This window comes from Mixophyes fleayi, chromosome 4 (assembly GCF_038048845.1).
Source record: "Mixophyes fleayi isolate aMixFle1 chromosome 4, aMixFle1.hap1, whole genome shotgun sequence".
In the NCBI taxonomy this organism is placed as follows: Eukaryota; Metazoa; Chordata; class Amphibia; order Anura; family Limnodynastidae; genus Mixophyes; species Mixophyes fleayi.
The window spans coordinates 167084136-167096347 of record NC_134405.1 but is presented as its reverse complement, the minus strand read 5'-3'; the positions used below and the strand labels follow the sequence as shown (position 1 = coordinate 167096347).

Sequence of the window (12212 nt, the reverse complement as noted above, 5' to 3'; positions counted from 1 at the left end):
ATCAATCACACCTTGTAGAATGGAGCAGGATTACTTTAATGATAATGAACAAATTAGCATATCAGACAGTGTTCCCAGTGGAAAGTATTTTCAAATAATACCAGTGATTTATTAAGTGACTATAAGAGACTTACTAGCAATAAAAACAAACAACCATTAAGTGATTAAATAGATTATACTTGGCTACAAACAGTGATCAGTCAGAGCCCCATTGTCTTATTTCATTTCGAAGACACCTGATTTCTTTAGGAAAAACTTCTAGACATCAGTTTACTTTCTTGTAATTCTAGTTTGAGGTCTTTAACTCATTCTTATATAGAAGCTATCTTAAAGATGGCTTCCTTGACAGTGATCATATAAGGTAATAATACAATTGTACAAATATGATTCGCTTAGCACAGCATACCGGCAATGGTTACATCATCATTAAAGTAGAAACAATAGTATATGCTTTTTTATGTCTATATACCTTCATTGTATTGAAGGTGTATAGTCATATAAAAAGCATTATCACTATGTTTCATAGGAATTTTATATTTTTTTTACTGCCATGTATTTGTGCCACTGTTCTGTCCCCAATTTAGCCAGCCAGCTCATTGCAACCTTTGGTCAATCTTGGTGAAAATATTAACAGGTGTGAGAAAGACATTAGAAAATAGACTGCATATAAATGTTAATGCTATAACTACTAACGTAGAACAAAAACAGCTCAAAATTACATACGTTTTTCACAATTTTGAATTATATCCAGATCCAAAACACATGAGGATTTTTGCCCAAAACCAAATCACGAATATGGTTTTAGAACCCAACACTTCTTACCATATCTAAAATTATAATAACACACACACACACTCAAATGGAGTAAGGTTGATAAACAGTTGCAGCCTAGGCAAGAACTGCAAGTAATAGCAAATATGTGAGTATTCAAAGATGTTGAATTAAGGTATACCATATTTTTCTGAGTCCAAGGACCTTCAATCCATTCCATCAACAAGTTTATAGAGCAGTGATAGGCAACATCTTATTTTGCTTATTTATACTGTTTGTATATACACTTATTCAAGGTACAGTGTGTAAATTAGATTGACAAATAAAAATAGCCTGTTTCTGGAGAAAGTTCTGACTGAAGGCCTATGAGTAAAAGCGATTGTGTTGCTATGAGGGTTACTGGTGGTCCTTTTATCAAATACTGCCTGCTCTGTAACACATACGCAGCATAGATTTACTCTGTTAGCCTTACCGCACAACATTTTAACTGGACAGAAAGATTAACATTAAAAAGTTTCAGGTTTTAGCATTCCAAGCACATACGCAAATGTTATGCGTTACTATAAAGGCACACTTTATAGCAACAGAAACGCAATGGCAATATAAATAAAAAAAAACTTACCAAAAAAAAGGACAACCAATACAACTATGATTGACAGAAACGCTTTGTCCCAATAGGGAGATATTTTACTCCATAACTGAAATCTGAATATTTTCCTCCACCTAAAACAACAGTCATAATTAGAATGGTAAAGGTATTAAAAAACAAACAAAAAAACGAAGACACAATACACAAAATACATTTCCAGGAACGAAAAGTTATTCTAGCAGTCACATTACTTTTTTGGCAGAAAAGTTATATAACCTATGAGCAAACAAAACATAGCAAAACAGCTTCCATTACACAAAAGAAAAGCTTCTATTGGGGGCGTGGCCAGGTAACCATTGAGACAAGCCCTGTTTTTTCTGTGGGCTCTCTATACAGCTCTTACTCACAGACTGAAGACACTGAGTCACCTATGATGGCTATTTCAGTCATACCAGTGGGATTTCCACCCATGCCACATCCTCCTTGATTCCTCTCTTCCTGTCTGCTCTTCCAAGTTTACCTATACGCTGTCATGCCTTCCGAAAGGCAAAAAACAAGCTCTCTAGCCCCCCAGATTCGATTCCTGCTAAGAGCCATGTCTAAAGAGGGCTCCTGCCCTAACAAGATAGCCTGGCCTTAGACTATCCTGGTTTCGGAGGACGCCATAACCTTGGCCTCCGCTTCCCCTCCTGACTTGGGCCAGAGGTAGAGCTGGTCGCTACGCTTACTGTCCACACCCTGCACCAGATGCTATCCGCCTTGAGATCAGATCTGGCAATGAACTCAAGGGCAACACTTCGCAAACTGAAAACGGATATTGTTGAGCTAGGAGATCGTACAGACCATCTAGAGACTAAGATGGGAGGAGTTGGTCACCTCCCACAGCGATCTTCTATCTTCCCACAATCAACTCCAAAGTGAAGTTGCCTTCCTAAAGCATAAATTGGCAGGCCTGGACGACAGCTCTCGCAAGAATAATATCAAAATCCAGTGAATCCAGAAATCAGTGTCTAACTCTGATTTGCAGGACTATGCTAATTCTTTGTTCCGGAAGTTATTACCCTCTGTGGGGTACAAGAACCTCCTCATCGACCGTATCCATTGATTACCACGCCCACTCTCTGTGACGATGGACACTCTCTACCGGATCCATTTCTTCAACATTAAAGAGGCAATCCTTCAGGCTGTATGTAAATCCGATGCTGCAGACATTTTTGGAGACTGCCATCTCTTCCAGGACATCCCCTGTTTACTATCAACAAGAGGCGTGTCCTACAACCAATCACAACAGCTCTACGGGCAAACGTCAACTCCTGCCAATGGGGATTCCCTGTAAAATTGCAAGCCAACTATGAAGATTTCACCTATGTCACCTTGTCCCTTGAGGCTGGAAGCTTCTGCCGGAATGGCAAATACCACGACCTTCTGGATCCTCGGCACACCAGTCTCCTTTACGCCTGGAATGGACACATTTTCGTAAAAACCTCCTTCCATTCCAAGGGAACTGGTTATCGTTTTCAACTAAGTATAGAATATATGTTCTCTGCTGTCCGTAGTGTAGTTTATCATGCTTGACAAGTCCTTTACCCATAGAGCAATCTAAATGATACCCTAGCTGTGTCGCCACACCCACACTATTGCACCTATAGGTATGGTATGCTTAGGTTCATAACAGATCTTGCCAATACAAGGTGCAGGATGGCCATTTGGTTCCGCTACAAAATTTTAACTTAAGCTTAGACCCTAAAATAAATAAATCCCATGTTCCTCGTCCGGCCTGCAATGATGTCACTCTGGGTCACTCACTCGCAGTTCGAAAATTGCTAGGAGAACATGAACCATATGATGTGTGACGAGTCTACACCCCAGGAGCGAGGAAATATACCTACCATTTCATTGTACATAACTCGTATTCGAGGATCGATATGCTTTTATCTTCCAAATAAACCTTGCAACATACTTGCTCTGTACACATCCTCCTCATTACATAGTCAGACGACGCTCCTTTGGAGTGGTCTTGGAACCTACATCACACTAAGGTCCCCCTAGACCCTGGAGAATGTCGAATTACATTCTTTCCCCTGTGGAACATAAGTCTGCTCTCTTGAAAGCTTGATATTCTACACCCAAACTAATCGCCTGGAAGACACCTTTAGCTTCACATATTGGTATGCTTTCACAGCAGTCCTTCAAGGCAAAGCCATCAAAATCGGCACCCACTTGAAAAAACAATATCCTTTCCACCAAAAAGACCTTGAATCCCAATTGGCACAATTTGAGCTTCAAAATCAGAGATGTCCCTCCAAATCCCTGCAGTTAAATGGTGTTAGAAAACAGCTTGACACTCTTTTTCTAACCTGTATGAAATCTGGTTTTACTAATAATAGGATAATAATAATAATCCATGACTCCCGTGGCTATTTCACAACCCTGCAGACATCGCAAATCTGTTCGCAAAATAATATCCTTGTCTGTATAATCTGTGGTGCCGATAGCGATACACCCAAACTGACTGCAGACTCCACATTCCTTAAACACTTGCACCTCCCCTCCCTAGATGGTGAGAGATTAGCCTCTACTTCCCCTGGTCCAAGGGGGAAATAAAGGAGTTTACCAGGCACCTTCCAAAAGACAAGACCCCTGGTCCGGATGGATATTTAAACACCTTTTATTCCACTTTTCGAGATGAATTGGCTTGGCTTCTAACTAAATTGTCCAATAGCATTACGAGCGGTGACAGCTTTACACCTGAAATGCTAGAGGCGTAATGTGTTACAATTCCGAGGCCTGGAAAGGGCCACTGACTTACAGCCTTACTCAACACTGATCTTTGCAAAATTAATTGCCAACTGCCTCAATTTACTTCTCTCAAACTTAATTAATCTGGATCAGGTAGGCTTCATACCAGGCCAGGCTGTCAGACATCTGATAAGTGAATGTTGTTGATCTCCTCGATGAAACCATGAAGAGCTTATTCTGCTCTCCTTAAATGCGGAAAAAGCCTTTGATAGGCTCCACTGGCAATACATGCGAGAAGTCTTGGTTAAATTTGGCATTCAAGGCGATATTTTACACTCCATACAGGCACTGTATCAGGGACCCTCTGGTATGGTATTTAGCAACGGCTTCCTCTCTTCCCCATTTCTACTGGTACCAGACAGGGCTGTCCACTTTTCCTCCTTATTTTCGTTCTGGTCATTGAGATTTTGGCCCAAGCATTCAGGGCATCACCTAGTTTCCTTGGTATTTCTTTCAATTAGAATCCCCATAAATTATGCCTGTTTGCAGACAACATGTTTTTGTGACCAACCCATAGACCTTGTTGTCAGCCTTACGAACCATTTTGGACGAATATAATACAGCCTCTTTCTACAATTTGAACGCTAACAAATCAGCGACCATGCCCATTAATATCCCCTTGTCTTCCCTTGCGAGCCTGCAGAAAAAAAATCTCCTTTGTGAGGGTGCAGGTTTCTCTGCCATATTTGGGTATCTATATACCCCTCATCTCTTACTAATATATTTGAAGGCAATTTTTCTATCTCTCTACTTTGGCCAAGAATTGGAATAACTACTAGGTCTACTGGCTGGGTCGTATAGCTGCCTTTAAGAAGATGCTATTATCTAAACTAATGTATATTTTTCACACTATCCTATACACTGTTCCCAAAGGGTTTATGGATTGGTTTTACAATTTAATGTCTTGTTTAAAAACAGAAATGCCCTCTCTCCTAGCTTACAAATGTATGACCCTACCAAAACAAAGAGGTCGCATAACCTGGTACAATATCAGGAGGCATGTATATTGACACACCGTCGAGATTGGTCTCTCCTTCTCACCTCCAAACCATGGTTGGACCTCATGCCCTGAATTCCCTGTTAGCCGTCCTTCTTTGGACCCCCAAGAGCAACCTTACCCCATCTACTCGTAGGCATCTCTCCATTTCGGATGTTCTGCTGATCTGGCATAGGCTAATTGAGTTACACAAAGATTTGATGCCCCTCACTGCTCTGTCCAAGCTAATACCAGACTTGAAACTGTCCACATGGCACATTAGGATGCTGACCTCTCTGAAAGATCTGTGCCCAGGACCCCCTCCTCCCTTTTGCTCTCCTACAGGAGTGCTTTCATATCCCACCTAAGGATACTTATAAATACTTCCAAATTCGACATTGGGTCGTGGCTACTTCTAGAATTTCTCACTCTCTGTGCATGCCCTCTGCCCATTTACTAGATAGATTAACGAAGGGTACCAATAGGCCAATAGGGGAGGGATAACATTCTGGTACCAATATATTCACTCCCTGGTCCCGCTCTCCAAGGTTTCTTTCTAGCTACACTGTGGTCAGACCTTCATTTGACCCATTCTCCACAACAATGGGAGAATATATACTCTACCTCCCATCGCATGTCCAAATGAATTAACCATACCGAAATGCAAGTCAAACTCCACCATTGGTTGTATCTTACTCCTGCTAAATTGCACACCATTTGGCCTTCCCAATCAAAATTCTGTTGGCGCCAGTGTAGCCAAATAGCCAACATATTTCATGTTTTTTGGACTTGTCCGCTCAAACAATCTGGAGTGAAGTTTTCGGGTTAATATATACCGTGCTTGGTGTGACAGTTGCTGCGGACCCTGCCCTGGCATATTTATCCAGTCTCTATCCCTTAGCAAGATAGCCATCTCTTGGGACATATCTTGATAGTGACGAGGGCATTTATAACCCAAAAGACTCCTGTCACACCTACACTATCCAAAGCTGTTTCACAGATTCAGTTCAACTTCCACATGGAGACATTTCCCTTTACACATCTGCTTCAGCTTGTATCATGACATGATTCAATTGACACAACAAGTATATCACAGACGATCCAGTTCCAACTCGGGGTGATCCTGCCTCCTCAGTTGATCCCTCGCTCTCGGCTCTGTCTGAACTTCACCAAAATTCTTAGCATGCCCGTTCTCTACAGCTCTCTCAGGTTGACAGAGCAAAATTATTAGAACCTAGCATTGTAACATGTTCATCTCTCCTCTCTATTTTTGATATGTCCAGTCTATGCACTGTCCATAATTGCTCTTCCGATGCTGTGATTGCATTATTTCTACTGAGTAACTTCCTCTCCTCCCCCATGTGGGTGTCCACATTTGTGCCCCACCTGTATTGCTCTCTATATTTACTTTCTCTACCCTCTTATATGCCTTTAAAAAATTCCAATAAAAATTATTGATGTAAGAAAAGCCTGTATTCCACTCAATCAAGTAATTTAAGTATTATTGCATTACATCAGGGCTGAAAAAAACAGGTGCCTAGAATTCGGACAAAAAGCTGCCTGCCCGTTTCCCTTCTCTTACACGGCCTGAATTGTCAGTGCTAAAAATGGGACTCACGAGTGAGAATTATGGGTTTTTTTACATTTCAGTTTATAATCATTATTCTTTGTCAACAGAAAATGTAGTAAAAACTCAAGGAAAACAGCTTTTTTTGGGTGACATCTGCAGAATGTCGTATATGAAACATAAAACATTTAAATACAAACTCTCCCACTGACCTTTGTTAGCTATTATTTTGATCAGTGTTTAACAATGGCAAATTGTATTAAATTCAAATACATAAAAAAAAAACTAGTATGTGAACATGTCACAAAAACAGCACTGTGGCAGACTTTTTTACAATTGCAGTTTTGACACATCGCATAAAACATGTTTTTAAACAAATTTCAAAGTGTGTTTCTCAAGCGTGATAGTAGGAACTATTACATTACACACTGGTAGCTTCAATTAGCTCCTTGACTGTTCCAAAAATATCCTAGCCAGACGGTGATCAGATTCCCTCATTTGGCTGTTATCAATATACATCTATATTTGACTTACACAGATTACTTTAGGGAAAATATTTGTTATATTATAGAAGAAGTATTATGGGGCCGCTTTACTAAATTTTAACCGAGAAAGAAATCAGATGATATTTTGTGTAAAAAAGAAAATTACAGATGTTCAATAATTATAACATGTGTTAACATTTCACATCATACAAAAAGATTGATTTTTGGATTAAAAAAGCACTTACTTTATTCACATCACTAAAATAAAGTAAAAAGAAGAAATATGATGTTCATGTACATAGCTTAATAGTGATCCAGTACCTTAATGGAGAAACAAATGGGATGCAAAGAATCAAAAGAACTGCTATCTCCCCATACAGGAACGATGCCACTGCTGTCCACTGAAAAGTCATTTTGAAAATCTAGAAAGAAAGGGAAAACAATATTCTTACAACCATCTAGAAAATAACAATTAGAAAAATGTAAGAATTTGCTAAACTGGAAAAAAGTTAACTAAATACATGTATAGGTACATGTTGCCAAAGAGAAGTATTTCCTTATTGAGATAACCCAACTAAATAACTAGGTCCCTCTATCTTTTGTCACATTGTTTAGAAATGTTTTCTGAGGTAAAATGCAAAAGTGAATGGCATATCACATCCATAATAACCTTGTTTTAGTAAGTATACATTAGATATGAACATTTGTGTGAGAGTTGCAGACATCTCTTCCACTATACTATTAGTGTTGTGGTTACAATCTTGGACTGACTGACCAGTGGTAGGATCAAAGAGGCAGTTAAAAAAATTCCAAATAGATCAACACTTATGGATTACATTTCAATAAGTTACTGCCATTCCTTTGATGACAATAAGAATTGCAAATTAATATAATGATGGAATCAATCTAAAACAAGATTAGTTATATGTAAAGATTTTACGCATACACTGAGCATGCCGGAACCAGAACATTACATTCATATGTGCTTGTTGAACATCTCATTCCAAAACCATGGGCATATATATGGGCTTGGTTCCTCCTTTGCTGCTATAACAGCCTCCACTCTTTAGCGAAGGCTTTCCACTTATGGTACATAGCCACAAGAGGGGCTCTGCTGCCAGCACTAGGCTCTTTCAATAGCACCTAGAACGGTTTCTTATGGGTAAGTCTCGCTGCTAGTCTACCCCCTTGCTGGGCATCTGGGCTGGCACCTCTGAGCTTTCCCTTCAGATCAGACTTGCTGTGGATGGTTCCCCCTGACCTATTACACTGGCCAGAGCTACAAGGCAGCGGGAAGAGCACTGTTATTAGATGCTGGGTCCGAACCTCAGAATAGCTGGATAATGGATAGATTGTCTAATCTGTAGGTCACAGGAATTACAGCAGGTAAGTAGTTGTCAAAAGCAGGATCTTGACGCAGTGATATTTATTAGCTCAATAAGTCCCTACAAGGACAGTTACACACTAGTATGAGGTACTAGTGATCATTCAGAAGTTACAGATGGAATAATACAATACATGGTCAAACAGGGCTCTTGTTAGAGTTTCTGACACACGTGGGCAGGGGGTAGCCTAGCCCGCGTGATCCTAGCTGGCACCACAAAGTCTGAGATGTTACCCTCAGGATGTAATATTCTCTAGATTTGGAGATAACTCCATTTAAATCTAACAAAGTTTACATCAATCTGTGATTTCACAAATCACTTGCTGCTCCATTATTCAGACAAGTTCAAAGACACAGGATAGAAAGAAAAATAGAATAGATAGAAAATGCTGTGCTTTCAGACTAAAAAGATACTCTGAGATGAAAAGACAATTTGCAGTTCCAGTCTTTTTTTTCTTACAAAAACAAGCTTCCTCCACCATGGCACATTACCTCATAAATCAATACATGAACAATATGGAAATAAATTAATTTACACTCCCAGCGCCAGGACTTAGCCCTTTCTGGCACTGCGCGTCGGTTACTAACCGGCGCCACAGCGTCCATGCATTTAATATTAAAATTAATAAATATATTCTTTTATACATTTATTAATCCCTTAATGCTGAGGTTTAACCCATTTGGTACAGCAACATCGGGTATTAACCCATTCGATGCTGCCGCAGTCATCTTGACCAAGTGGGAGGTGAGGGCGACCCAGCCACACAGCCCCAGACCATTATTACTCCTCCAAACTTTACAGTTGGTAGCATATATTCAGGTAGGAAGCATCCTCCTAGCATCCAGCAAACCCAGATACGTTTGTCAGACTACTGGATGGTGAATTGTGCTTCGTTACTCCAGAGAACGAGTCTCCGCTGCTCCAAAGTTCAATGTGGGGGTGCTTAACACCACTCACTTGACGTTTGGCATTGTATATGGCAATCTGAGGCTTGTGTGCAGCTGCTCAGCCATGGACATACAATCCATGAACTTCCCAATAAACAGTTCTTGTTCTGACGTTGCATCCAGAGGCAGCTTATAACTAAGTATTGAGTGTTACAAAAGACAAACAATTTTTATGCACTACACACTTCAGCACTTGGCTGTCTCGTTCTGTGAGAATCTGTGGCCTTCCACATAGTGACTGAGCTGTTGTTGCTCCTAGACATTTTTATTTCCCAATAACACCACATGCAGTTGACTGGGGCATCTCTAGCAGGCCAGAAATTCGTAAACTGTTATGTTGGAAAGGTGGCATTCTATGACAGAGCCACGTTGAAAGTCAGTGAGCTCTACAGTACAACCCATTCTACTGCCAATATTTAACTATGGACATTGCATAGCTGTATGTACCGGTTAGCAATGGATGTGGCTAAAATGGCCAAACACCCTAATTAAAAAGAGTGTCCACATACTCAAATTATCCATAATTTATTTATCATACACTCTCTGCAGCGATCTGCATTACATTTACTGGCACATGAAGCAATGCCAGATGGAATTATTAAAAAAAAAAAAAAAAAAAAAGACTTAAGTTACTTTGAAAAATATGGATTAAATATACTAGTGTGAGATATTGGATTATTTTTAAGTACTCTAATTGAAATGAAAGCATTAACTGTGTCACATAGGATAATTACCCTTCTTTCTCAAACTATGTTTTTATATTTTAGATGATAAATCTTTACTAAAAAATGACAGTGGGTTTTTTTCAAAGAGGAGTTTAACATTTAACAAGGACAGTGTTCTATTTGTGCATATGCAAACTATATACAGTGGCAGTTTTATTTTTAATAAAGCAAAACAACTGCAGAAATACAAACAGGAGCGAAATTTGATGCGCCCCACACTTCATCATCATCACCACTTATTTATATAGCGCCACCAATTTAATGACACCAGTACTGTGATTGTGAGGCAGAAGTGCTAACCACTAAGCCACAGTGCTGCCACACAACACTTGTTTGCTAAGCATGTGGAACACAAAAAAAAGTGTGATTTTATTATAATTAATGTTTATTTATATTGTTGTACCAGGACTATTGGTCATTCACATCAGTCCGCGCCCCATTGGAGCTTAAAGTCTAATTTCCTACCACACACACTAATTTATATATATATATATATATATATATATATATACATACATATATATATATATATATATACTCCCTATGGAACCAACAACATTCCTTTTCCACTTTTGCACATGTAAAATGAGTAAATGGTTTGTTTGCAGTGGTGATTAATGATTGCTAGGAATTTTCTGCATTTTCCCTGTGGTTGTCTCCTGTATGCATTACATTCAGAATGCAATGTCTCCACATTTAAAAACATGCTTTGTATATTAAAAATTATATCCCTTTACTTGCTTTATTCCTGTGATTTTTTTTAATTTATTTTATGCGTTGTTATGTACTGTACTGTTACACTGTATGTGTAAAGGTGTGAGTCACGATTATCATCTTCAAAAGGAAATGGTATTCGTGGCAATGCTTGAATTAGCAACACAATAAAAGCTATATGTATAGCATATAATGCATCATCAACATAATGACAAACATAAGAAGTTTAGTCAGACACAAAAGGTTAACAATCACCGTACAGAACATTTCTAAGCATTAATCATTTGAGGTATAGCTAGTACTGTAAATATATAGCCCAGGATGTGTATGTGACAGAACCATAAATAAATGTATTATTAAATATCAGCTGTTTCTGTAATACAGTTAAGCATGCACTATACTCCAACAGTAAATGCTACAATACCCATTTAATTGACCTGACGAACATACATGCTTGTGTGAACACTGGTATAAATGTAATAGTCCAGCTGTATAAGACGTGATAACACAGTCTTTGCGCCGCTTAACGTTTCCTGTTTCCTGCGTTGAACTTACCCGCTGCCTCAGATTACTGAAAAAAGCCGCAGGCAGGAAGGGGAAGGCGATTGTTTTGACGTCTTGTATGATGTCATAGAATAGAAACTCTCCGGCGGCCATATTTGTGAAGGGAAATGCACAGCACAACGAGCTGACAGGCTTGTAGATGTCCCATATAGACGAAAGATAGTGGGTTCTTATACGTTAAAAGTGGGAAAATACATCATATCGCTCTCCAGCGCATGTACCATAAAATTCTAAGCAACTAGACAAACAGCCACTAGTCGTGCCATTCACAGAAACTTTAAAATTATCCTTGACCACCTTATATAACCCTCCTCTCACTAAATTGTTTAATCTCTCTGACTTTTTGTCAACTTTAGCCCCCTTTTTTTTTTTTTAAAGTTTAAACTTCTCACCCCCCCTCCTCCATTCTTTTTAAAATGGAAAAACCCTGGTTATCAATCCCATACTGTTATATGATCCTGAAGTTTTCTTTTTCTGAGTCATGCTACTTGCCTGTATGTTATTTTGTGTATGATTGTTTGATCATGAATAAAATTAAAAAATAATTTAAAAAGAAAAATGGAATTCAGAAACAATTATATAGGTGTAACCCTTAATTTACAAACTATATACAACCTTTGACTGAACTCTATTAATTTGAATCAATCTATCCATTGAACTTTAATTATAGGTTTTATAAATTCTTGTAAA

General features: G+C 38.9%; 1 protein-coding gene across 2 annotated transcripts in view; it reads right to left on the bottom strand.

Moving 5' to 3' along the window:
- BCAP29 (B cell receptor associated protein 29) overlaps window positions 1-11599 on the bottom strand; it is a 53319-nt gene extending 41720 nt beyond the window's left edge. Inside the window, exons 1-3 of one of the 2 annotated variants that reach the window (XM_075208809.1) lie at window positions 11514-11599; window positions 7509-7609; window positions 1394-1494 (exon numbers count right to left, since the gene is read on the bottom strand). In XM_075208809.1, the coding sequence (XP_075064910.1) occupies window positions 1394-1494; window positions 7509-7600 (193 nt within the window). In that variant the 5' untranslated portion in view covers window positions 7601-7609; window positions 11514-11599. The other variant, XM_075208810.1, reaches the window with a different exon arrangement.
- Between the last annotated feature and the right edge of the window lie 613 nt (window positions 11600-12212).